Here is a 27,596-nt window from a genome sequence, read left to right on the forward strand (position 1 = left end):
CTATATACAGAATGATTCGTGCCACATGTCGATCAAAATGTGTGGAATGTCTATTTTATTTACTAGTACACATCCCCTTTGTAGAGGGATGCCCTGTATAATGATGAGCAGCATTTGGGATACAGTATGTCTGTATGTATTCAGCCATTTCCTTTGTAATTTTAGGCTTTATATACATGTTTATTTTCCATACAGACCATATAGAAGTTCACTTGTAATATTTATTAATCCATATGCTGTAGTAACCATTCATGTGGTACTTCTCTCAAATTCTTGATGGACTATAATAGCATTCTGCTCTATGTTTTAGTCCAATAGAAGCTTGAGCCCATTGTATAGATCATAAGGATTAGTTTGTTATTTTCATATTTTATGCGGCATTCATCATGAGGTGAACAGAGTGAAGCTCAAATAGGAGAGGGGCATACAGGCTGTATTACTTAATGCTGTTCTGAGCCAGTCACTTTGCTCTATTACGTTGTGCGGTTCTGAGTGCCTGTTCCATTAACTTACTACTTTTTCTAGAACAATTTAATGTCCTCTTCAAAATTCCTTCATCTTTATTTATGATATTTGTAGGTGGTTCAAAGGATATTTTACGTTGTAAACAGATCATGGTCTGGTCGGATCACATGTCCAGAGCTCAGGAAGAGTAATTTTCTGCAGGTAAGTCATGACATGTTTTCATGTACACTTGTGGCTATATAAACTAGCATGCAGTTTATGTGTGTTTTACCCTATTTGTACTTTACACCAGGTTTCTCACACATTTCACATGTATTTATTTTATTTGTTTTCTAACAATAATTAGAGGTTGTATGCAATATAGTTTGTCTAACATTTGCAGGTAATTGTTTAAAGAAGCCTTTGTCAACCCCTTGGTTACAGATTTTGTAACTTCAACATAAGTTGTACAACAATCTCTACAAGTAGTGCCACGTCAAGAATTGTCTACCATAAATGTGTAGATTTCTTGTGTACAGTAAACTATTTGTTCTATAAAAGTACCAACCAGTTTTTGTTTCAATCAAAATATATTTGACTTGTCCATAATAAAATGAAGAAAAAATGATAAAGATAAAATGAAGTATTCAATTAAAACTGACATGTAAAGGCGAATACCACCCAAAATACAATACTTTTAAGTGGAATATTTTGTGAGAATAAATATCAAAATGTTTCTTACCTCTGTTTCATCAAAGTTGATATTTTGGGGTTCTAACACATACAATTTTTCCTTTATTTGGATCATGCTTGGTCTCTAAATGACTCAATGCACTGTTTTTAGTGTGGCCTCAGTTATTTACAAGCCGATTAGATGTAAATTTGGAGTGTGTTCTGGTGGGTTCATCACCAGAATTTGGTTGTCTGATTCTACTGGGTCAGTACTACACTGTCGCCAAGTAACAGAACTAGGTAAAGGAAATAAAGGGTGTAGGGTCAGTCATTTGAGACACTTTTGGGGGGGGTGACATCCTCTAATATTTTACTTTAAAATGGGTTTCACTGGATTTTGCTCAGTCAGAAAGTGAAGTTTTAGCATGGTGCACAATTGTTTGACAATTAAAGAAATGCGGATGGGGATCCGTGTATATAAGAAAGTATCTCCTATTTATTTTCTCATTTGGGGTCATTAGATTCTGGCCATCATGGGAACTCAATGGTATATGAATTAAATTAGATGCCATAAAGTAGCATTTAACTTTCAATAAGTTTTGTAATATATAGTGTTTGTATGGAGCATTAAACGTTGGCTGGGTACAAAGAATCTGCTACCGGATTATGTTTAGTTCTTCCAAATGCAGTATTAAATCAGTTCAGTTTACCTAATCTGTCCACACATTCTTTTTGAGTAACCCACTTACAGGCTGTCTGATTATCAGTAGCATGAAAATACACCACCCTTCCTGTCTCGTCATCTTTTCAGCATGTGGCATTACTGGAGGAGGAAGACATCAACCAGTCAACAGATTATTTTTCCTATGAACATTTTTATGTAATCTACTGTAAATTCTGGGAGCTCGACACAGACCACGACTTGTACATAGATGAGCAGGACCTATCCAAGCACAATGATCATGGTACAGTAACTCCTTCCACTATTCTTACTGTTTCTTCTTTTTTATCCAACTTATTAGGTGCAGTTTCCTTTTGCCAATATTTTACGAAGGTTTCATTGCCTGTATATGGATATTGGATCTGCTTATGTTTTTCATATGGAAGGAATGAACTGAATGTAGCAAATAGATGTCATTCTCTCCTAAATAATAGAACAATGTGTGAATTACATGGTCCCTTTTGCATTTCCCCTTCTCGAAAGCACATACCATAAATTGATGGGTTACAATAAAAAGCATCACTTTTCTTCAAGACTTCAGAAAAGGATCACTTATGAGGGCACAGTCATTACATTAAGCACTTTAGTCATGATTTGTGTTTGTATGGTAAGAAAATGGTGCTGTACTAATTAGGTTTTTTATACCTACAGCCATATCAAGTAGAGTTATCGAAAGAATTTTCTCAGGAGCTGTAACACGGTAACTATAATTTATGGTCTAGATTAACAAATATTCTTAAAAGTGGAGTAAAGAAAATATCTGTTATTGCTTCAAAATTAGATGACTTGGATTACTTTTTAGTTTAACAGTTTCACTACAAGCGTCAAAAATAACCACTTGGTTGGTAAAATGGGTGTCAGCCTTGTCTTTAGAGTTAACTATTTTTTTTTATTTTTTTTTTTTATTACACAGTAGATTAACATTGTATTACTTTATATTTTGTCAGCAACTTTAGTCAGGACAAATCAACAGTGTTCACCATACATTACACTTATTTAGGGGAGTCCGTATCTAACTGCCTTATTTGTATTGTTAGGGTAATTTTACCTCTCCTTTATCAAGTCCCTTCAGATATCAGTGAGATAAGATGCTGGTTAACCAGGAGATCAGTAATCAAGACACAGACATGCCAATGTCAAGATAGAACTGAGCTGTGCTCGTTTATTTCTGGCATACATTTATACATGAAAAAGCGTTTGATCTGGTTATAGAACAGAAACACATGATTGATATTTTCCTGAGTAAATATAAATCTTCTGACAAAGCTAGTTAGTTCTCTTCATGTCACTTTTATGGGTTCTTATCAACTTTCACTGGTGCCAGTACTCCCAATGTCCTCATCCATTATCCCCTGTCCTAGGGGTCTTTGAGATAGTTCAAGGCTGGAGCTGGTGATTACACTGAATGTATTTTTAAGGCAAATACCAAGATTTTTAACTCCTTCACATATCATTATTACCATCATCATTGAGGAACTAGAAATGCTCTCACAATCTTCCTCCTTTTAATAATATATATACAGTAAAAAATGTTAAGGCCTGAAATGGTGACATCTAACGCAGCCCAGACTAATTTTGTACAGTCTCTTGTGAGAAAGCAAGGGTCTTTCACCATTCACTCGGGATCGAGTACAGATATCAGCACTTCTGCCCCTGTTTATTCAAAAAGTATCTTTTCTTCATGCCTCTGCTGTAATCTCTGTATATCTTTTCTGAACGTACATGACATATACCAGTTCCATCCTATCAATATGATCAATACCACAGTGATAATGAGTAGTGGGTGTAATGCCCATACACACACTAGTGTTATGCTGCAACATACATATTTGAAATACTGCAGTTTGTTGTGGGCAAACAGGTCCCATGTCTGTGTTATCACAGAGATCTAGGTTATGTGTCCAGTGTGACCAGCGTCGTCTTGCAGTGTGATGCGTGCACCCAGGAGTCTCGGTTCTGGAGTTTCACTGATGTGGGGGTGGTCAGCAAGACCTGATACGGACCCTCCAACCTTGGTTCAAAAGTTCTCCTCGCGTGTTTCTTTAAATACACCCAATCGCCAGGTTTCAGCTTATGCGGCTGTAGGTCTGAATCAGGCTCTGGAAGTGAAGAAAATGCTAGAACATACAAATAGTTCAAATGGTCAGTTAGACTTCTCATATAGCTAGTCAAATCTCCATGTTTATGTTGTAATTGCTGTGGATAATAACACCCTGTCTTTGGTAGTGTTCCAAAAAGTATTTCATAAGGAGACCGCTTGCTATTCCTATTTGGCACAGTTCTTACACTGAACAAGGCTATGGGCAGGCATTCTGGCCATGTTTTTTTTTTTATTTTTTATTTCAGCTATGACTTTCTGAATCTTCAGTTTCAATGTCCCATTCAACCTTTCTACTCGCCCACTAACCTGTGGTCTGTACGGCACATGAAAAGCTTGCTGTATGCCTAGATCTGTCATTATGTGTTGTATTATTTCCCCTGTGAAGTGTGTACCTCTATCTGATTCAATTACCTCAGGGACACCATACCTGCACACAATCTCACCAATCAGTCTTTACGCAGTTGCTTTTGCTGCTGCCTTGGCTACTGGCCAAGTCTCCGGCCATTTACTGAAAAGATCTGTACAGACTAAAACATATTCATATATTCCAGATTTAGGCACTTGTATATAGTCTATCTGTAGTCTATGAAAAGGATAAAAGGCTTTTGAAGTTGTACCTTGTGACGTTTTTACCCTTTTTCCTGGATTTGAAGTTCTACAGATCCAGCAGGCCTGAACATAGTCTGTAGCAGCTTTATTGAATCCTGGAGCTATCCAATGGTGATGGACCACGCTGGTCATCTGTTCCTTCCCCAGGTGCAGCTGTCCATGAGCTATCTGTAACATGGGAGGGAACAAAACCTGTGGAAGACAAAGTTTATCATTCAGTTTCCACATACCAGCGCAATCTTCTTGTGCTCCTAATCGTCTCCATCTTTCTTTCTCCAATGGTCCTGTTTTTTGTTGAATTTTTTTAGATCAGTGTTGTCAGACATTTCTTTCTGTATTGTGTATACTTCTCTTTCAGGCTTTCTCTTAGCCGCCTTTTTTTTTCTTCTGCATCTGCACAACGTGTTCCCTTTTGAAACAAAAGTCTCATTCCTTGTATGTGCTTCTATTTTAATTACGGCAACCTTGTGTGGCAATTGCAATGCTCTAAACAAGTTTCTTATTAGATTGGCATGCTGTGCGTCCTTACCACTAGAGGCCTAGAAATCTCTGCTCTTCCATATTGGACCAAAGTCCTGCGTCACTCCCCAAGCATACCTGGAATCCGTGTAGATATTGGCAGTGATTCCTTCTGCATATTCCAATGCCTTGGTGAGTGCTATCAGTTCAGCAGCTTGTGCTGACAGTATCGATGATAGTGGTCCTGAGTCAACTACTTCATTTTCTGTAGTCACTGCGTATCCTGTAAATGGTGATCCGTTACCATAATACCTGGAACCATCTACATAAAGTACATACACCGCATTAGACAAGGGAGAGTCACTAACATTTGGAAGAGTCTGTGTTTCCATATCCATAAGAGGGAGGCAATCATATGAAAAAGAAAAATTGTGGTTAATATTTTCACCTAATTCATCGTCATCACCTTCACTATCACAATGTCTTTCTTCTGACGGCTCTTGTTCTTCACTATTATTCCCTCCTTTTGAATCTTGAGATTCATACATTAGGGGTAACAATGTTGCTGGATTTAATACTGTGCACCGTTTGACTGTGACATGTGAAGCACTTAACAATGCTACCTCGCACTTAGTGAGTCTGGCTGCTGAAAGGTGTTTTTACCTGTTGTATCGCTTGTACTCTTTGTGGCGTCAGATGTTTAGTGCCCTATGAAATGCAGTGTCCTAAGAAAATTACCTTCTGTGCTGCTTGGATTTGGACACTCTGCAGTCCTGCTGGGCCAAAAAGGTTAGTAGAGAAACAGTTTCTTCTTTACACTGTTGTTCACTATCGGCAGCTATCAACATACTGCAATAGTCAGGTAGTTTCAGGATATTGCGGTAACCAACCTTGTAAGACAGTTGACATTGCTTCAGAGAATTCTGAAGGGCTGGTGGCCCCTCCCTGGGGCAATCTGGTCCAGCAGTATTGTGTTCCTTCATGCGTAAAATCCAGCATTTTCTGTGAATCGTTAGTTATTGGTACAGAAAAGAAAGCATTTGCTAGATCTATAACTGTAAACCACATTGATGTAACAGGAATTTGGTTCAGCAAGGTATGTGGGTTTGGGACAATGGGTGTGTTCACAACCAGTCGTTTATTTATTTCTCTGAGATCGTGAATTAACCTGAATTCGGGAGCTCCTCCCTCTTACTGTTCTCTTTCCTTGACTGGGAATAAAGGTGTATTAAAAGGTGATCAACATTTCTTTACTATACCTTTTGTCTTGGTATTTTTGAAATTGTTTTGTGATTGCTTTATTCTGTAACATAGTCAAAGGATATTGTTTAACACATATTAGTAGTGTGTTAGGTTTTAGTATAAGTTGTACCGGAGCAACTTTTAACAGTCCCACATCAGTTTTTTCCCTTTGACCATATTTTCTCAGGTACATCCTTCAGACACTGTGGTAGTGGTGCCTCATCTTGAGATGTGTTTTTTCACTTGGTTGTATCAAAAACACCTGTACTGCTGCTTCTACCTGATTAGATATGTTGTCTGGAAGTTGACTGGTGCATTTCATCCCTTCTGGGGTGTATTTAATGCATGCTCTCATTAACTGTAATATGTCGGCACCCAGTAGATTTACAGGACAAGTGTTTGAAGTGAGAAACTCTATAGGGACAGGAGTACAGTCTTTGTTTACTTGTATCTTAACTTTCTTTCTTTTCCTCAGGTGTATGGGCTGTCCTGTCAACCCTAATGCTTTTGCATAATCTGAGGTCACTTATTCTTGTGGTACTTAATCGTGTCTCAATACTGTTTGGCTTGCTCCCATGTCAATTAGGCAGTCCAATTGTTGACCAGTGGGCAGTGTAATTTACACAGTAGTTCCAGGCAGCTTACCCTCTTCAGAGGTGTTTACAAGAACTTGACAAGGTGTTGACAACGGGGAGCCATATCTTCATTGATTGCTGCTTATGGTGCCCTGGGGACCGCTGGTTTCCGTTTGCTGCTGCTGCCATTTCTTGTATATCCTGCAGTCCTTCTTCATGTGACCTGGTAATTTACATAAAAAACATCTGCCAGTCATGTCCTCACCTTGATTCCTTTGTCTTGCACTTACTGTTTCTGTTCCTTTAGGCTGCTGCCTTACTTACCATGTTCCTTTTCCCTGTACCAGGTGTACAGTTACCTGAGGAGTCTTTTGGGCATTCCTTTCCCTTTTTTCTGCTTCCTGGCCCTCCAGTCCTCCAAGTACCTGTAGCAAAGATAACATTTTCATAGACAATGCCTCAGGTCTGACTGTAAAGAGTTGGCTTCTTACCTCATTCTTTAAACCATTCAAAAACTTTGTTTTCAACATTCTTTGACCATCTGGGGTTTCTGTAGAAAAACATCATCATTTTGTCTGGTTGTTAATTTATCCAAATACATCCTTACTGAATCATTTCTCTGTGTTATGTCTGGTGCTGCTGGTGCTTTTAATTTTTGTTTATGACACCACAATTGTACTCTGGCTAGAAATTCAAGACCACTGTTATAAGTATTTCTTTCTTCTACAGGGGGTGCAGGATGAGTAATAGCCCCCCTGCCACCTTCTGGTGCTCTTGCTGTTAACCCCTGCTGTTAATTATTTGAGTCATCACTCCTATTATTAGCCCCTTCGGCAGTATTGGCATCAAAGTTTGGGTTAGGCACCCTTTGTATTCTGACTGGATACATATTAGTGTGAGAATGCAATACCTGCTTTTCCGATGTTGTTCTCCTTCTCACCCTCTGATTTGTTGTTTCTCTTAATGGACTGATATTGTGATCCTTCAACCGGCTTACCATCATTGGTATCTTGTAAACATTTTCCTGTAAGAATTATCTGTACAAGGAGGTGCATTAGATTCCACATTGCAAACACTGTCTCTCAGGATAATCCTTTATTTCGTTATTAGCAGACTGAGAATGGATTTGACTTGGGGTTTGAAACGTGATTGATGGAGTGTTAGCTGCGTCCACTGGGGTCACTGAATGAGTTTCTAATTGCGAATGCCCCTTTTGTGCTGCTAACTGTACTATGTGACCTGTCTGTTGAGGTACCTAGTGGTGTATCTGGTCTATTGTCTGGTTTCTGCGGTGGAGCTGTAGGGTCCACATAAGGCGGTGGCATGTCTAATAGACCTGTACCTATGTGTGCATTCTCTCTTCTTTTCTTTTTTCTCATCTCTAATGATACTGTATACCACATGTTAACCACATCTGCATGTCCTTTTCTGCTTATCCATGCTTTATTGGTGTTTTGAAACCTTTTCTGGATCTAGTGTGCCCTCTAATGGGAAGCTTGCTCTGTCAAATATTTGTTTTTAAATATTTGTTGTTTGTTTATTTTTTTAGAAATTTCTTTACTTCTCTGTATTCCTGTACCTTTGTGGGTTTTATAAACCCAACAACCCTGCTAGCCCTGTGCACCCTAGTATTCAGAATTGATCAATTTCTGAATATACTGTACTGTTGGGTTGCTTTACCGCATGCACTCTTATAGCAGTTATCTGTATTTTACAGAGAATTATACCTCCATACTATCGTTCAAAAACCTCTTAATTCCTTCTATTCTGGCTGAAAAATATTTGCATACTATACAAAGAAATATAATCAAAAACAAACACTAATAACAATTGTGCAAATCTCTGTTGCAGCTGTAACCATTTTTGCTTTCTTATTTCATAATCACCAGAATATCCCTTTACAATTTCATTACGTAACCCAGGTGGTAATTTCTTTATGCTGTACAGACAGATAGGCTTCCCTTCAAAGGGTATGTGATTAACTTGCCAATATAGTAACACTTGAGACCAAAAATACCCTATATTTTGCTGCAATATATATCCTTATTTAAATGCACATTTAACATACAATAATATTGCTTTGCATCCACAACACATTCAAAAACAGTTCTATCAATTACAGCTTCCAGTGTAGAACAGTATCATCAGAATGCTTTCTAAGTATAACAGCACATGAACAGTCTGAGCAATAACCAAATTAATTTTTAAAATAGAATCGTGAGTACTTTTGACATATATTAAATTCAACCATATAGTTAGCGCTTTTTATGCTCTCAAACAGATATCTGGGTTCAGGAAATCTCTCTTACCATATACAGATGAACAGCTTTTAGACACACAACAAGAATGCTGGACAGAGAGTAAATCAGTGGAAAAATCACAGCTGAATTTACTCACCGTACGGGTTTGAGCTGTCCGTGATTCTAGCTGATGCTGCAAGCGTTATTTGTCATCTGTATAGGTTGTCCGAGATCCTGGCTATTCGAGCCCCCACGTAATGTTAGGGTAATTTTACCTCTCCTTTATCAAGTCCCTTCAGATATCAGTGAGATAAGATGCTGGTTAACCAGGAGATCAGTAATCAAGACACAGACATGCCAATGTCAAGATAGAACTGAGCTGTGCTCGTTTATTTCTGGCATACATTTATACATGAAAAAGCGTTTGATCTGGTTATAGAACAGAAACACATGATTGATATTTTCCTGAGTAAATATAAATCTTCTGACAAAGCTAGTTAGTTCTCTTCATGTCACTTTTATGGGTTCTTATCAACTTTCACTGGAGCCAGTACTCCCAATGTCCTCATCCATTATCCCCTGTCCTAGGGGTCTTTGAGATAGTTTAAGGCTGGAGCTGGTGATTACACTGAATGTATTTTTAAGGCAAATACCAAGATTTTTAACTCCTTCACATATCATTATTACCATCATCATTGAGGACCTAGAAATGCTCTCACAGTATGCTCTCTGGTGAGATCTTCCTGTGCCTTTGTTCCTCATATCATTTGATTCCTTTACCTATACAGATAATGCAGATAAGCCACTATGAAAGGAGAATAGATGGCAATTGACATGGTAACCCTCTGAAGCCAATGCAAATGACATTAACAGGAGTCTTTTGTCCTGCTGGAGTGGCTTATCAGTATTGACCATAGGAAGTGAATCTTCTCATTGTTTTTATAAGACATCCCTTTAGTTGGGTAGTGTCTTTGCTTGTTAAGAAAGTCCTGTTATGTGTCCGGGTGTGTAAGCAAACAATGTGCACAGTGACTCATATATTGTCATAGTTATTAATGACTAATATATCAGCATTAGTATGGCTGTGGTTAAAATGCATACATTGCTATCATAGATAGTCTTTGTATCGTAGATAACCAAGACCTATTCATAAAAGGTCAAATCACATCTCCTAAGATTTGATACTAAAAAATTGTATGCTTTAAACACTTTCTTTGCTTCGGTTTTTGTGAATATGTGCAATTGTGTAGTAGTTCTACAGCCCAGCAGTGCTCTGTATTTAAGGTGTATATTTGCAGAGAATGGAATCCTGTCTCCCTGCTAAATGTTGTTCCAAATCTGCTTTATTCTTTGTCTGCCAGAGGTCGAAAAGCACAGAAGAAGGGGAAAATTAGCTATGCAGACTTCGTATGGTTTCTCTTATCTGAAGAGGACAAGAAAACACAGACCAGGTGAGTTGTAGACGTAGCATGGGAATTTATCTTTGTTTAGGTGAACTGCAGTTGTCAATAGGTGTGTTACTCTTTCTTCTTGAAGTTATGGTTTTTGTTTTTTGTCTATAACCTTTCAGTATTGCATACTGGTTTCGCTGCATGGACCTAGATGGAGATGGCGTGTTATCTATGTATGAGCTGGAGTATTTCTATGAAGAACAATGCCAGAAGATGGAAAGTATGGCCATTGAACCACTACCTTTTGAGGATTGTCTTTGTCAGATGTTAGATCTTGTCAAACCACAAAGTGAGGGTAAGTGGCCTTAGTACAAAGGTTTATTTACAATTGTGCCTTTATCTATGGTTGACATGTATATATTGTCGGTCTTCTTTCGTCCTGTAACTATGTATAAATGTGTTATGTTAAAACAAGGTAAGTTCAAAGCCTTGTTTTAAACTTTTTCATTTTTCACTAGTTTAAAGTTGTCCTGGTGTCCTCTTTTCCGCAGGTAAAATTACTCTTCATGACTTAAAGAAATGCAAGCAGGCAAATCTATTTTTTGACACTTTCCTAAATCTAGACAAGTACTTGGACCATGAACAGAAAGATCCATTCTCTATATTGCGGGTAGGTGACAAGCAAAACTGACTTATACACTGCTCTATGTTCTCAGTGTGGTATCTTCCTCATATGACTGTATTTCTCATGTAGGTTGGTGAAAATGAAGGACAAGAACTTTCAGACTGGGAAAAATATGCTGCAGAAGAATATGCCATCTTAGTAGCTGAAGAGGCCGCAACAGAACAGTGGAATGATGGGTAGGAAACTTTTATGTGGGAAAAAAGGTTTTGATGCATTATAGAGAGGCTTTGATCATTCTGTTGAATGTCAGAACATCAGTCTATGTACTCACTGCTGTATGTCTCATGAAATCTAGAGATGAAAATAGAACATGAACAAAAAATATTTTCTGAGGGACCAGTAATCGCTTTCCCATTTTTACAAAGCAAAGTAGAATGAAAAATTGATAGTGCGTTGTGTAGTTGCTAACTAATTCTCCTCCAGTAATTTGGGATAAAGGTGTAAAGGGAGTAAGATTGTGTTACATATGGATTATTCCATGGACAATATATTTGACTGGTATTCTTGTTTGTTATGTTAAAGATTTGCTTTAGTGGCAGGATTCCAGTTTTTGGGCTTATGAACATTGTGAAGCTTACCATTTGATTAACATAATTGATATAGTGCTAAAAATTATGGCTATAGGACGGGTTGGATATGAAATGTCGACAGTGAAAATGTCTTCACCATAATGTTGTCTGTTGTAATGTCAGTCGTAATCTGTACATGTTCAGAATGTATAAATGGTTAAAATGTCAACATGTAAAATATGTACAGTTTTGACATAGATTTAAACAAATTAAAACGGCAATACAAAAAAAGTGGGACGGGTTGGATATGAAATGTCAACAGGGAAAATGTCTACAGCAGTGGTTCCCAAACTTTCTCAGTTCGAGGCACCCTTAAGGTCATCATAATTTTTCCAAGGCACCCCTAAGCCAAAATAATTACCGGGTAGTCCCGTTTTTTAAGTAGTTGGGTCAAAATGACGTAAGATGTATTTAGGCCCCTTCACCATCACATTGTGACCCTTCATCATATCGCTGCGCCCCTTCACCATATTACTTTGTCCCCCTCTTCGCCATCTCTCACTCTGTCCCCCTCCTTCAGCGTCTCTGTCCCCCTCCTTCAGCGTCTCTGTCCCCCTCCTTCAGCGTGTCTCTCTGTCCCCCTCCTTCAGCGTGTCTCTCTCTCTGTCCCCCTCCTTCAGCGTGTCTCTCTCTCTGTCCCCCTCCTTCAGTGTGTCTCTCTCTCTCTGTCCCCCTCCTTCAGCGTGTCTCTCTCTCTCTCTGTCCCCCTCCTTCAGCGTGTCTCTCTCTCTCTCTCTGTCCCCCTCCTTCAGCGTGTCTCTCTCTCTCTCTCTCTGTCCCCCTCCTTCAGCGTGTCTCTCTCTCTCTCTGTCCCCCTCCTTCAGCGTGTCTCTCTCTCTCTGTCCACCTCCTTCAGCGTGTCTCTCTCTCTCTGTCCCCCCTCCTTCAGCGTGTCTCTCTCTCTGTCCCCCCTCCTTCAGCGTGTCTCTCTGTCTCTGTGTCCCCCTCCTTCAGCGTGTCTCTCTGTCTCTGTGTCCCCCTCCTTCAGCGTGTCTCTCTGTCTCTGTGTCCCCCTCCTTCAGCGTGTCTCTCTGTCTCTGTGTCCCCCTCCTTCAGCGTGTCTCTCTGTCTCTGTGCCTCTGTGTCTCTCTGTCTCTCTGTCTCTGTGTCTCTCTGTCTCTGTGTCCCCCTCCTTCAGCGTGTCTCTCTGTGTCCCCCTCCTTCAGCGTGTCTCTCTGTCTCTGTGTCTCTCTGTCTCTGTGTCCCCCTCCTTCAGCGTGTCTCTCTGTCTCTGTGTCCCCCTCCTTCAGCGTGTCTCTCTGTCTCTGTGTCCCCCTCCTTCAGCGTGTCTCTCTGTCTCTGTGTCCCCCTCCTTCAGCGTGTCTCTCTGTCTCTGTGTCCCCCTCCTTCAGCGTGTCTCTCTGTCTCTGTGTCTCTGTGTCTCTCTGTCTCTCTGTCTCTCTGTCTCTGTGTCTCTCTGTCTCTGTGTCTCTCTGTCTCTGTGTCTCTCTGTCTCTGTGTCTCTCTGTCTCTGTGTCTCTCTGTCTCTGTGTCTCTCTGTCTCTGTGTCTCTCTGTCTCTGTGTCTCTCTGTCTCTGTGTCTCTCTGTCTCTGTGTCTCTCTGTCTCTGTGTCTCTCTGTCTCTGTGTCTCTCTGTCTCTGTGTCTCTCTGTCTCTGTGTCCCCCTCCTTCAGCGTGTCTCTCTGTCTCTGTGTCCCCCTCCTTCAGCGTGTCTCTCTGTCTCTGTGTCCCCCTCCTTCAGCGTGTCTCTCTGTCTCTGTGTCCCCCTCCTTCAGCGTGTCTCTGTGACCCCCTTCACTCTTCTTTACTTACCTTCTTTCCTGACGTCCTCTCTGCTGCTGCTCCTCACTGAGGCTGACGGACGTGATGACGTCACGCCCGGCAGTCAGTGAGGAGGAGGATCCGGCGCTGGATGATGGGTAAGTTTTGTTTGTTTTTTTTTTTTGCTTTTTTTTTTTTCTCTCTCCTTTCTCTTCCTAGGGATCGCGGCACCCCTGTGACAGCGCCGCGGCACCCCAGGGAGCCGCGGCGCACAGTTTGGGAACCGCTGGTCTACAGTATAATTAACAGTTAAAAATAAAAAAAACTTACGCGCTAGTATTGTCACTTATGAGGCTTTTTTATTTTACCAAGCCATGGAACGTTGTATTTATTATGGATGAAGACCCTGGAACTAGTTGAGCAATAAAGAGGATGAATGAGGGTAGTATAGGAGTGTTTTTATTTCAGGTAAAATAATTTTTAAACTTCTGCGTTTTATTTAAATTTTTCCTTAGAGGACTACAGGCCCCAGTGGGCCCTGTATGCCCTGGCAGCCATGGGTATGCTGGTGCTTGTAGTACTACAAGCGCCAACATGACCAAACAATGCCACCCAGGGCATGGTGTGGCCTGTATTGCTCCAGGGACAAAATGGAATTTATACATTAAATCCTTTATTCTCCAATACCCACCGCCCTAGGGGTGTTGGAAGAGCTCTAGTGCTATCACAGGGGCTTGTTAAACCTAGGGGGTTGCTATTGCTAGTGGTGTATTTTCAGCACTAGGGTTGGTTAAGGTAGGGCACGCAGTTTGTTTGGTTTTTTTTTTCCACAATTAGTGGTGGGGGGGGGGGGCGGTTGGTTGGGGGTTACATGTATTGTATTGTTTTCATTCCTTTAGATTTGTTTGTCGAAATTGTGAATGTTGACTTTACAGCCCTGTTCACATTTTACATTTCGACCTTATGAACTTGTAGACATTATAACTGTCGACATTTTTACTGTCGATGTTTTGACTATCAACATTATGGTGTGGGTATGTAGACCTTTTCACTGTCTACATTGTGACTGTTGACATTACAACTACATCACCTATGGGACATGTGTATCCCAACAGGGACTAGAGGAACTAAGAAAGGCTATGAAATATGTTTTTGATTGTAATATGAATGGTGGGTCAAGTTTCTAATATTATGTTTCAGGTATGACGCAGAATTAAATGCCTTGGAGACAGATATAGTCAATGAAAAGAAGTATGGATTGGATAAAAGGCCCTTCTTGGACATGGCTTCTGAACAGTCACAAGTAGACCTTGAAGAGTATGACTATGAAGAAGACTTTGAATAAATAGTCTTTGCAGAGTGTTGGAGGGACGTTCTGCAGCTGGTCTGCCACATGCCCCTTGTACATTAGCTGTGGACGGCACTTTATTAATATAAAATATAATTACTGCAAGACTCATTAACTATCAAAAACAATGTGTTTCTATTTATTGTTAAAACAGTATTTAATTAATTTAATTGTCTAATTATCACTTTGTTTTGCTGTGCTAAATGCTTTGGTAGAAGAGTCCTCCATTTCAAAAATGTGAACTCAACAATATTTTATATTTTAACACCCATGTTTGTTCTTAATGATTTCTGTATTGTAAACTGAAAACAAGTTCATTGATTGTCAATACTAGTTAAAGTCCAATGCCAAAGCAAATTAGAAAATAGAATATATTAAACAAAGAGAATTCTAGTCCTTGGCAAACTTATTTTTTCTTTTAGAGCGAATCTTTGTGGACATTCAGTGAACCTACAAGGAATTTTGATCTAGTGCAAAAGTTAAAGCAGCCAAGGCAAATATGTCCATCAAACTTTTTAAGTAAAAGTTGGATGAAATAGCTGGGAAGCTCTGGTTTCGGACAGCAATGCTATAATAATGACCTCTCCTGATCTCTCGTCGCCTACTTTCAAGCTTTTGCTGACCTATGTATGAGCGTTGTGCTAAGGTGGCATATACTGTAGAACCCATTTGTTTGTGTAGTTCTTGTCACATTCCATTTAATACAGGTCCCATTAATGAGTTCTCCTTCAGAGAAAAACTGAACAATATCTGTTAGAGTGCCTTTAAATGTACATATGTAAATGTGTGGAATGCCGCCCCCCCCCCCCATCTTATAATGATAAATTGGGTACCAAAATGTGTAAATGTTTGCAGTGTAGAAACATTTAAAGAATTTATATATTGTATTTTGAAATAAACTATATTTTGCACAAAAAGTTGTAAAGTTTTACACATTAAAAATCTACACTTAGTGTTTGTGGCTGAAATGGAAAGTGGAGAGCTTATTGGTCATCATTGCTCCCTCATGAGAGGTAGGTGGTGGCCCCTCCCACCACTATCTGATCTATTAGAGGACTGGACTGGTATCCAACTGAAGCAGATCCTCTTACAACCCATTGCATGGGCAAACACATGTTTGCTATATGAGTGATTACAACAAACTAGATGGAAGGTTTTCCAAATGTAACAGACAAAAAGAGTCTTCAAGTGGTATTGGTAGGAAACTAAAAGTGGCTTGTAATAACAAGTGCAAGTCTTCCACGGTGGCAAAATGAGTGACCCAATTGATGGCACAACAAACAATTAAGAGATGCATTCCTATTTTTTGTTTAATATAAAGTATATTATAAAGCATATTAGAGAATTAATGGCGCTGGGAGAGTGAAAATTACCAAGTAAACAATATAAACCATTTCATATAATACATATAATAAAAACATGGATGGACACAAATCAAGAAGATATATTGACTTAATTCCTCAGTAATAGCAATGCTTGTAGAATAAAGAATACACTGTATCCAGATATATCAGGAGCCAAAATAGGAGAAATATATAGAGAGAGACTTTCCAGAGTAACAAAATGCAGATCCACGTCCCAATCTCTGGGAATAGACAATGCTCCTGAAGGGTTAAGTAAACACAGTTTTTAATAGGCAGATGGCAGATACAGGGTGAAGCTTCCCCGCCCGATAGGTTCAAATCTTAAAAAGTTCCTCCGGCAGAAGAAAATAAGTAATATGGCTCCTTACCAGGTGTGTAGAGTATCCTGGTATCCCTCAAGGGGAATCCGTCGGTTTGGAAATTGTTATGAAAATAATTATTTTTTTTGGAGTCTCGTTCAGGAGACGAAACGCGTCAGCAGGAACTCTATCTTGTGGCACTAGTGTCCGGATCATCATTGAGGGTGAAGCTAGGAACGCCGAAAGGAGGAACCTTTCTTTTCATAACAATTTCCAAACCGACGGATTTAGCAGGTGCACATGCGTGACTGCATGGCCAGAGCGGAGTGTCCACGGAGAGAATAGTGAGTACTGTTTCATCTATCCAGCGGAGTGTTCCGTAACACTCACACCCAGTGGACCTGTCTGTTCTTCCCCTTGAGGGATACCAGGATACTCTACACACCTGGTAAGGAGCCATATTACTTATTTTCTTCTGCCGGAGGAACTTTTTAAGATTTGAACCTATCGGGCGGGGAAGCTTCACCCTGTATCTGCCATCTGCCTATTAAAAACTGTGTTTACTTAACCCTTCAGGAGCATTGTCTCTATTCCCCGAGATTGGGACGTGGATCTGCATTTTGTTACTCTGGGCAGTCTCTCTATGTATTTCTCCTATTTTGGATCCTGATATATCTGGATACAGTGTATTCTTTATTCTACAAGCATTGCTATTACTGAGGAATTAAGTCAATATATCTTCTTGACTTGTGTCTATCCATGTTTTTATTATATGTATTATATTAAATCATTTATATTGTTTTCTTGGTAGTTTTCACTCTCCCAGCGCCATTAATTCTCTAATATTTTCTATACCTTAGGGTTTCAATAGACCCTTTAATGAGGTCTATTATGGTTTATTATGAGGATTTCCGTTTAAAATATCTTACAGTATTTGATTAATTTATAATTGATTCATTTATTATTAATACTTTATTGAACTGAGATTTATTTTATATTCTATTTTTATGTGTCTTTCCCTATCCGCACCGAACCTTTATCCTGTGGTGGGATATTGTTTGCGATATTATAAAGCATATCATAAAATTATGCAAATAGAGCCGTTACATGAGACTTACTAACACTTCTGAAGCACCTGTATATTGCAGAGCAAAGTGACTTATAGACTACAAACTTATATAGAATCTGAAAACATTGACCTGCACATAATACTGTAACCTAAATAAAGCGTCCTGTGTTTCTCTTTGATACATTTGGCTCTCTGAAATGTCTATAAAGTCCCTATTGCCCAAATGTCCACTAAAATAAGAGCATTAGAGCAGACATGCGCTAATATCCCCAAACTTGTGTGTTATTTTTTACAGCAGCACCTTGAGAATTTACTCAGATACTTAGGAAGAGTAGGAGTTATATTATATAGCCTCAAGTAGTGTTCTTTTCCTGCCTATGCTGAGCTGATTAGGATTTTAACCAATATGCGTTATGGCTGCTAGTCAACAGTTAATGATTTGATTATTTCTTATGCAACTACTTTGAAATCAGGAGTAGCTATGGCTTCAGTGACTAAAGCACTTAGACTATGGGGAAAGACTTCATACAGATGTGTAAAAAAAAAAATTAAGACCATATTTGCTGATAAGCACTGAAGCTATGCTAAGAATAGACTTTTGTGCGAGGCAATGGCTTCAATGGAGGCAGATAGAGCTTATACTGTCCATGTGCAGCAGATGCTCAGTTTTAAAATAGTCTTTAACTACTCTCCTTTGAAGGTTTCTTCCTCTTTGGTGATTAACGAGACATGATTCAGAAGTTTTCTGGGAGGAAAAAAATGTAACCATCTGATACATGATTGAAAGGTGAATTATTCCCTTACCACCTCATGTCCAACACTTCAAAGATGGAAGATGTTATAAGCCTGGGAGACAATATACCATACAAGGTAGTACCACTGTATCTAAACAAACCTTTCTGATGCAGAGGCTTAAAGATGGGAGATTAGGTAAAAAGACTGCATAATGACTGGCATGGCTCAGTCCCCACTAACACCTGCGGGCAACAGAATCGCAAACTATGCAGAGACATGGATACATTCTGCTCAATATCAATGTGTTTTGGACATTATTAGAAAAGGTTACAAGCATGAACTTCATCATGTTCCCAGAGGAAACTTCTTTGTCAGCTTCACGAGAGTTGGAAGATTTACACATTAGTCTGCAGATATTGCAGTATTGATGTCTCAGGGTTCTTCAGCCAGACCGCCTACACAAAGCCCAATTATTCATCCAAATCTAGGATGACTATATTTTATGGCATAGAGATTGAGCGGTCACCAAAATAAAGGAATTTTAGATAAGTTAATTGACACACTTCTACAGACAAGAAAAAATTACTTTTCTGAGGTCGATTTGGAAGAAGTTCATTCTGAGTTGTGACCCTAAAGTGGATGCAGATTTGGCAAATATTGTATATAGTCTTAAGTTTCTTCAGGACTGCCTTAGCGAAAGTCTTTCTCTCTCAACTCTAACGGTACAGGTCTCTGCATCAGTCTCTTGATATATACCAAAATAGATTCAAAAGACCATATCTGGGTTTTTTTCAGTGAAGATAATTTGGCGTCTTAAGAATTTTGTGGTATAACATGATCTCAATTATACTGAATTATGGGCAGTATTAATTCTGCCCATAGATTTGGAGAACTACAGGCTTTGTGGTGCAAATAACCATTTTTTATTGTCTACACAGATATGGTAGTACTAAGGACTAATCCATGCTCCTACCTATGGCAGTGTCAACTTTTCATATTAATCAAAAAACATGGCCATGAATTTATTCTAAACTACACATTGAGTTTAGTCAGAACAGTTTGTGTACTTATCCAAAACAGAGGGATTTAGGAACATAACTGTGTGATCCGGACAGGAACCCGGAAAGGTATACCCAATTCAGACAGAAAATCTAAAAAATCCTCAGAGAAGCCATTACACAGGGATACAAAAGAAATGTACATAAGGTGCCAAAATCCTGAAAGCTCACTGAACAAGAGCAGTGGCAACTTCTTTGGCATCAATAGTGGATTTTTGCAAAGCAGTCTGGATGGACATCTATTGATACCTTCACCAGACATCTACTGGTTAAAATATTTGCTGACGTAGTTTGGGACACATCATCCCCACACAGCTACTTAATAAAATTGTATTTGATTATGCATCATGCATGGCTGATCTTGTTTGTTGACCTCCCTACTACTATTGCACGGGAAGAGGAAAGAAGTAAATTATATTTACTATTCCTTTTTCTCAAATACTTTATCCAATCCATGTTATCTGAAACTGCCCCCCACCAAAATGATCAATTACCTATTCATAGCCAAGTCAAAAGATGATTTCTCCCTCATTCTTTGACCTCTCTGCCACTTTTGTCCAATCTCTTCTCTTTGACACACTTCACTCTTTTAGCCTTTCAAACCGCCCACTTCTGGTTCGTCTTTTACTCCTCAAGTCCCTCCGTCAACGTCTCTACTTTCAATACTCATTACAGATTTTCGCTTCCACTCTCTCTTGGTGTTCCTCAAGGTCCTGTGCTTGGCCCTCTATTCTTTTATATCTATACATCCTCTCTCAGTGAAGTCATTCCTTCCTTTGGCCTCCACTACCAGCTCTACGCCACTGACACCCAAATCTACCTTTTCTCGCTCAACCTCTCATCTTCTTTCCTATTCCACATATCTAACTTCCTCTCTGCCATCTCTACCTGGCTGATCCAACTTTTCCTCAAAATTAGCATGTTCAAATTTTGAGTTTCTCTTTCTCCTTGCTAACATCTTCCCTGCCTTTGTGTTGTCATCCTTGACTTTTAGTTAGCTTTACCTCTTACATCCAGTCCCTTTCACAGTCCTGCCGCCTCCACCTCTTGAACAATGACAAAATAGACCCCTTCCTCATTCAAAAAGTAACTACTGGTCCACTCACACTTTATTTCCAGCCTGCACCACTGTTACCTCATCATCTCTAGTCACTCCTACATCCACCTTTCCCCTCCTTAATCCACTCTGAAGACAGCAGCTAGCCATAATTTCCTCCTCCGCTGCTCGTTGTCTCTCTAAATCCCTTCACTGGCTCCCCGTTCGCCTCAAGAATTAAGTTCAAACTACTCCCAATCGCCTACAAGGTACTCGCCAAGTCTTCTCCATATATACCTTGTCACAAGATGCACCTCAGATTGTCTACTCCACCCTCCTATCAACTCTTTCCCCCTCATTACTTCCTCTGTCTCATGTTCATTTACCTCATTACCTTTAGGTTGGTGGGAGGCTGTAATACCTACTGTTTCAGTCTAGTGTCTTTTGTCTGTTTCAAAGCACTATTGAATATGATAGCCCTATAATTTTTATGGACAGTTATTATTTAATTGCATTTGTGTAGCTCTTAGCGCTAAGAAATCAAACGGGCATCTCAATAATACCTATTAAGGGATTTATTTATTTTTTATTAAAAAAAACTTTTATTGAAAAAGTTAGTCTGGTTACAATACAAAACATACATTTGGCCACAGGACCTTATATTTGCAGAGAGCAGAAATATACAGACAAATTAGTATTGTTTTAAATAGAAATGCTGCACCATGAATGCATTTGATACCAGTCTGGGCCTGGAGGTCACTTTCTCGAATGTAATCTGTATTTAGAGGAGTTCTATTTATGAAGTTGTCAGAAGAAGGCTTAAGAGCTGGAAGTCAACAAAAACTTCTAGTCTGTGGTATCTTCAGTTTCTTTCGTTATAATTGTAGGAATCTCCTAGAAAAAAAAATTAAGCAGAAAAGTGTATGTAGTCAGTCCTGACAATATAGGCATTTGTTTCATTCATTTTGTGGTCCGTTGTTTTGCTTTTTCTCCTTATCAATCAACTGTGCAGTTTGATTAGGGACAGTCTGCACTTCTTGCCCCTTCAACATGTGTAACTGGAAAGGAGTGGCTTGCTGAAGTGTTCGGACAAGGAGTTTAGGCACGCAATGAAAAGATGTTAACACATGAGTTCACATTGATTTAATTATTCTGTGTGTCCACATTTTAGAGATAAAGAGGACAAAACTATCAACTAACTTCATAACTAACACTTTTTAAACTTACCAATTTCCCCCAAGTAGTGGTGGGCTCTAGGAAAATGGCTAAAAAAAGGCCATTGGTCTACTGTAGTTAAGTAAAATGGATACATTGTTGACTGTAAATAAATTATACACAGAATGAAAAAAAAAAAAAAGCCTAAGGCATACAATAAGCAAAAATCTTTCAATATGTAAAACAGGTTTTGAAAAATACCGGTACACTAAAGAAGATGTGAACTTATTCTCTCCTTACATGATATGTATCCATTTCATCAACATCCACGTCTTCATTGCTTTCATCTGTGTTTTCAGATTTCACTTTCTTTCTATGTAGATGGCTAGAAGAAGAGGACAGCGTTATTAACTGTGGAATCTGGAACCATAGCTACACTTCATTTTTTGCTACATCAAACAGTGGGTTCCACAACCAACTGATATGACGTCTTTTGATAATATCTGAAGACCCTTGTCTATGTAAAATTAGAAGAATCAAACTTTTTTTAACCAAGTAATCTATTCAAGTCCTCCACATGAAAGGCATAGCAATCACACATTCTGTGCCAACTTTGCGCTTCTGATAGTCACACCATTCACATTTTTGCTATGCATTAGTATCTGTGAAAATAACTTATCCAAGCAATGTTGATATTGTTTTTGTATAGATGAGGCAACCAGTTGAGTAAATATATTTCTAATTTAAATTGATGTACTAAAATTTTGCTTCAGTGAGTAAACTTGCTCCTAAGATATACATGAAATCCCTGGCTATGGGTAAATGTTGCACAGTGCTCCTATTGGAATATAATTCTGAAGCTACACAGGAACTTTGAAATCTCAGATCTGAAATGTCTCCTCCCTATTAACAGACCAGCCACTGCTGTGAGAAGCTGAACTTTATTCTAAGAAATCATAAAGGATACATTTTTTTCACCATACGTTTCTACCTAAGCCTTCAGTATGTGTATATGTATATATATATATATATATATATGTGTGTGTGTGTGTGTGTGTGTGTATTATAGATATATAAAATACTAAGCAAAAGTTTTAGGCAGGTGTAGAAAAAAAATGCTGCAAAGTAATTTAGCTTTCAAGAATAGAAGTGTTAATAGTTTGTATTTATCAATTAACAAAATGTAAAGTGAATGAACAGCAGAGAAATCTAAATCAAATCAATATTTGTTGTAACCACCCTTTGTATTCAAAACAGCATCAATTCTTCTAGGTACACTTGAAGTTTTTGAAGGAACTCTGCAGGGAATTTGTTCCAAACATCTAGGAGAAGTAACCACGGATCTTCTGTGGATGTAGAATGATTAGAGCAAGCCTATCTCTTCATGTAATCCCAGAAAGACTCGATGGTGTCGATCAGGGCAATGTGGGGCCCATATCATCACTTCCAGGACTCCTTGTTCTTCTTTACGCTGAAGATAGTTCTTAATGACATTGGCTGTATGTTTGGGGTCCTTTTCCTGCTGCACAATAAAGTTGGAGCCAATCAGATGCCTCCCTGATGGTATTGCATGATAGATAAGTACCTGCCTGTATCTCTCAGCATTGAGGACACCATCAATCCTAACCAAATCCTCAACTCCATTTGCTGAAATGCAGACCCAAACTTGCAAAGAACCTTGACCATGCATCATTGCTGCCTGCAGACACTCATTATTGTACCGCTCTCCAGCCCTTCGGCGACTGAACTGCCTTCTGCTACGGCCAAATATTTCAAATTTTGACTCATCAGTCCACAGTGTCTGTTGTCATTTATCTAAACCCCAGTTCCTATGGTTTCGTACATAGTTGAGTCGCATGGCCTTGTTTCCACGTCAAAAGATGGCTTTTTGGCTGCAATTCTTCCATGAAGACCACTTCTGGCCAGACGTCTCCAAACAGTAGATGACTGTACCTGGGTCCCACTGGTTTTTTCCAGTTCTGAGCTGAGGCACTGCTGGACACCTTCCAATTTCCAAGGGAAGTGTAAACATGATGTGTCTTTCATCTGAAGCACTAAGTTTCCTTGGCCGACCACTGCGTCTACGGTCTTCAACGTTGCCCGTTTCTCTGTACTTCTTCAAAAAAGCTTGAACAGCACATCTTGAAACCACAGTATGCTTTAAAACTTTGTCTAGGAGTGACCTTGCTGATACAGTATAACTACCTTGTTGCTGTGCTCAGACTTGCCATGGTGTATGACCTGGAACGGTCTTCCACAACCTCACCTTTGCAGCAGAGTTTGACTGTTTCTCACCCAGTTTTAAGCCTCCTACACAACTGTTTCGGATTTCAGTTAATGACTGTGTTTCAACCTACATATGAAAATGATGATCATTATTACCTGTTTGGTATGACTGGTTAACCATACACCTGACTATAATCCTACAAAATCCCTGACTTTCTGCATGTGTACCTAGAAAAATTTATATATTAATGCTGTTTTGAAGGCAAAGGGTGGTCACCTCAAATATTGATTTGATTTGGATTTCTCTTTTGTTCATTCACTTTGCATTTGGTTATTTGGGAAAGAAACTGTTAACACCTACTTTGCAGCATTTTTTTCCACACCTACGTAAAACTTTTGCACAGTATTGCCTGTGTGTGTATATATTTTTTTTTCATGGGTTCAACATGCTCTTTACATGTAATCTGAATACTAATGTTTTTTTTTATAATGTATCATGAGTAAATTGTTTTACGATATTAGTGTTTGAATAATTATTGATAGGAACTGCGTTAGAGGTTTTCTTTATAGCTGAGTAAATAACATTTACATTTATGCACATTCTAAAAAGAAATTGGAAAAAAAAAATAAACCCTTTTTTTCATCCATTAAATTCAAAGAATTTCTTCAATATCAAATTTTATAGTGTTTTTAACATATATAGAAATGCATATTTTATGTACTTTATTAGACGTGTACAATGGATGTCACAGAATTAGCAGAGGTGGCCACTAGCCGGTATTGGTGTAACTGAACAAGGAGGTGTGCAGTCTACTGTACCCCTGGTATTCACCATGGACCCCCGCAAGGAAGTTTGGGTGTTGATGCAAGGGGTATGCAGGTTGTGGTTCTCTGAGACAGTCACTGGCGTATAGACGGAAGTAGACAGGCGTAGTCAAACAATCCAGGTCAGAACCAGCCAAGCAGAACAGTACACAGGGAGGATCCAGAGAATAGTCAGGACAAGCCAGGAGTCAAAACCAAACTGAGCAATAAGGCACCAAATCGTTAACCAGGACAATAGTAGAGGAAAACAAGCCAAGTCAGAACCGAAGTATGCAGGATACAGGAGCCACAGGTAATGCTGGAGCAGGTAGTGAACCAATACTTTGGCATCCTGGTGGTGCCAGAGGCTTCTATTTAAGCAGCAAGAAGGATGAGAGGATTTCGGCGGTCAGAGACGCTGACTGCCGCCAGGTGAATGTGAAAAGCATCCTGTTGTCTAGCAACGGGATGTGCAGTCTACTGCGCATGCAGGAGAAACAAGCGCCACGGTGTTAGGCAACCGGACGCGGCTGTCTGCAACGCACAAGCAACCGTTTCCTGTACCTAGTGTGAAGGCAGAGACGACGCCTGACAAAGGTAACCTGTGTGAGTGCTATAGCATGAAAATATGAGTCTAGACATGTGTGATTGTGTGTTTATGTACTTACTTACTATAGCGACAGAAAAATTCTGAACATTATCGGGCCAACATGGAAAAAAAAACCAGACTTAACCATCAAACACCCAGATAACATTTCCGACACACCTCCTAATTGTGAACACAGAAAATGGTGACAGTTGGAATTTATGTCACTTAAATTTTGCGACACAAATGCGAACGGTGGTGGATACATTTTAAAACCACTGCAGGGCATTTCTTTATTTTATTTAGTATCAAACAAATAGGTACGTGAACATCTTAACTCACATCAGACAGTTGCTATGAAACTTGAGTGGATAGGATATAATTACATTATTTGGAAATGGATCTCACAGGTGTTTGTCAGAGCGGTATGGACCAATCCAGTACATTCTTTTGCTGTATTTTTAAATATAAATTCATATGTAACATTTGTCTGCTCAGTTTGAGGAGACCAAACTTTATTTAACACACATTGTAAAGCATTAAAGAAATCCTTCATATTCTATACATATTCTCAGTAGGGATGATTTAGACTAAAATGTATTTCAGGTTCAATTTCATTGTGTTTTAATTGAGTAGAAGAAGACTGTAATTGACAGACTCAGTTGATATTGTTCACAGTTAATTGACAGATGTGTAAAGCAACAGGAGGATATTTTGGACTTGATGCTCTTAAGTGTGTATAGGGGTAGGGATTTTGAAACAAATTATCATTATTATATGGTGTCGGATGATAGATGACACCTTTACTTAGTACATTCACACTATACCCAACGAGGCCATTACCCAGAGGCATCAAGCCTGATATTTTTCCAATTCCAGAACATCCCTCTAGATTTTGAATCCAAGTTAGTCATGGCTTCTGGATCTTGGCAAAAAAGATAAAATCATAAAGACACAAGAGCCCATGAAAACAAGCCACTCTGATCCTGAAATGTGACCAACAAAAAAACATTTCTGTTTGGCTACAGCTTCTTACATTTTCTCAAGCTTATAATAGTCACTGCCATTTTGTTTGTTATGTCTTTATTAGTATAAGTTAGGATTAAGAAAAACCATTTGCAAAGCTAAGAAAATGATGAGGAATATTCTAACAGGTAGGATTTGTACAAGTATAACAAGGCTGAAGGAGGATTTTGCTAATTGCTAGACCATATAGAGCCTGATCTGTGGTGTACGGAAGCATAGACATCTAGTTAAACTCAAATAATGTTACATTCTAAGCACCACAATGCTTAGCATTTCAGGGGGATTATATTAAATGCTGAAAATATATGAGGATATAGAGCATATGTCCGCGGTTCCCAAAGTGTGCGCCGCGGCTCCCAGGGTTGCCGCAGCCAGGAAGAGGGGAAAAAAAACAAACAACTTACCAATCCGGTCACGCCCGACATTCAATGACAAGCGTCAGGAGAGAGGAGGATGCTGGGTCCCGGGCGCCGCCTGATTGGTAAGTTTTTTTTGTTTTTTCCTCTTCCTGGCCCCTGGGATGCAGAGGGGGTAGTGAGTGGATGCAGGGGCACAGAGTTGTGGATGAAGGGGGCACAGTGTGAGTTAGCTATAAATTATTCTTTGACATAAATCTATTTAAAAAAAATATACAAAAATATTCTTTTACCTTGGATTTATGTGTATAATTTTTGCATACAACTAAATAAGTATTTCTGTCCTGACCTAAATACTTATTACGTTTTTTTTTACCCAACTACTTCTAAAACGGGACTGCTTGGTAATTATTTTGGAGGGGTGCCTTGAAAAAATTATAGAGACTCTAAGGGTGCGGCGAACTGCAAAACTTTAGGAACCACTGGCATATGTGATCGAGTATCCAGATACCATTTTGACCTGTGATTTCTATGTCATGTTCTGATCACCCTTAATTTCATGCTCTTTTGTAACTTGTTTTTGCTATGTGTATAACCCATAAATACTCCACTGCCAGCCATATACTGCACAGAGATATGCGAGTCATATATTGCAGATATGTCCCATTGCCAGATATATAATGCAGAAATGCCGTATTGTCAATCATGTATTGGAGATATCCTTTACTGCCAGACATATTGCACAGAAATAACCCACAGTTCATAAAGTAAGTGAAGCTGCTAATCACATGACCAAGCTCCACTTACTACTTATAGAGGCACAGTCTGCTTCCTTCTTAAACAATGCTGTCAACCAGTATTCACTGGTTAGCAACACTGCTCTAAACTGTTTATGCTACTGCTAGCACTGAAATCCAATTTTGATATCAACTCTCTTTATCTTGCGAGAATGTTCGCTATTGGGACTTCAACTATTGGCTATTTCTTTATCCCAGCTAAAAGAAAGGTTATAATGCTGATTTTCTGTCATGTTCTAAAAAGGAGAAACAAATGCACAACTCCTTAATCAGTTTATCTCTGTTACAACCCTCCTCAGCTGTTTCT

At 39.1% G+C, this 27,596-nt stretch overlaps 2 protein-coding genes across 6 annotated transcripts in view; one reads left to right on the plus strand and one right to left on the minus strand.

The window, feature by feature from the left end:
* Positions 1 to 15,695, plus strand: part of LOC142141514 (serine/threonine-protein phosphatase 2A regulatory subunit B'' subunit beta-like) — an 86,755-nt gene extending 71,060 nt beyond the window's left edge. For 2 of the 3 annotated variants that reach the window (XM_075200061.1, XM_075200063.1), the window contains 8 exons: positions 580 to 666; positions 1,928 to 2,081; positions 2,489 to 2,537; positions 10,425 to 10,514; positions 10,634 to 10,809; positions 11,006 to 11,124; positions 11,209 to 11,315; positions 14,631 to 15,695. In XM_075200061.1, coding sequence (XP_075056162.1) covers positions 580 to 666; positions 1,928 to 2,081; positions 2,489 to 2,537; positions 10,425 to 10,514; positions 10,634 to 10,809; positions 11,006 to 11,124; positions 11,209 to 11,315; positions 14,631 to 14,775 — 927 coding nt within the window. In that variant the 3' untranslated portion in view covers positions 14,776 to 15,695. Of the gene's footprint in view, positions 1 to 579; positions 667 to 1,927; positions 2,082 to 2,488; positions 2,538 to 10,424; positions 10,515 to 10,633; positions 10,810 to 11,005; positions 11,125 to 11,208; positions 11,320 to 14,630 lie in introns of those variants that run through there. The other variant, XM_075200062.1, reaches the window with a different exon arrangement.
* Positions 15,696 to 20,892: 5,197 nt separating this feature from the next.
* LOC142141515 (cohesin subunit SA-2-like) overlaps positions 20,893 to 27,596 on the minus strand; it is a 101,648-nt gene continuing 94,944 nt past the window's right edge. For 2 of the 3 annotated variants that reach the window (XM_075200066.1, XM_075200065.1), the window contains exons 32-33: positions 21,795 to 21,879; positions 20,893 to 21,233 (exon numbers count right to left, since the gene is read on the minus strand). In XM_075200066.1, the coding sequence (XP_075056167.1) occupies positions 21,186 to 21,233; positions 21,795 to 21,879 (133 nt within the window). In that variant the 3' untranslated portion in view covers positions 20,893 to 21,185. Of the gene's footprint in view, positions 21,234 to 21,794; positions 21,880 to 26,158; positions 26,652 to 27,596 lie in introns of those variants that run through there. The other variant, XM_075200067.1, reaches the window with a different exon arrangement.

This window comes from Mixophyes fleayi, chromosome 2 (genome assembly GCF_038048845.1).
Source record: "Mixophyes fleayi isolate aMixFle1 chromosome 2, aMixFle1.hap1, whole genome shotgun sequence".
Taxonomy (NCBI): Eukaryota; Metazoa; Chordata; class Amphibia; order Anura; family Limnodynastidae; genus Mixophyes; species Mixophyes fleayi.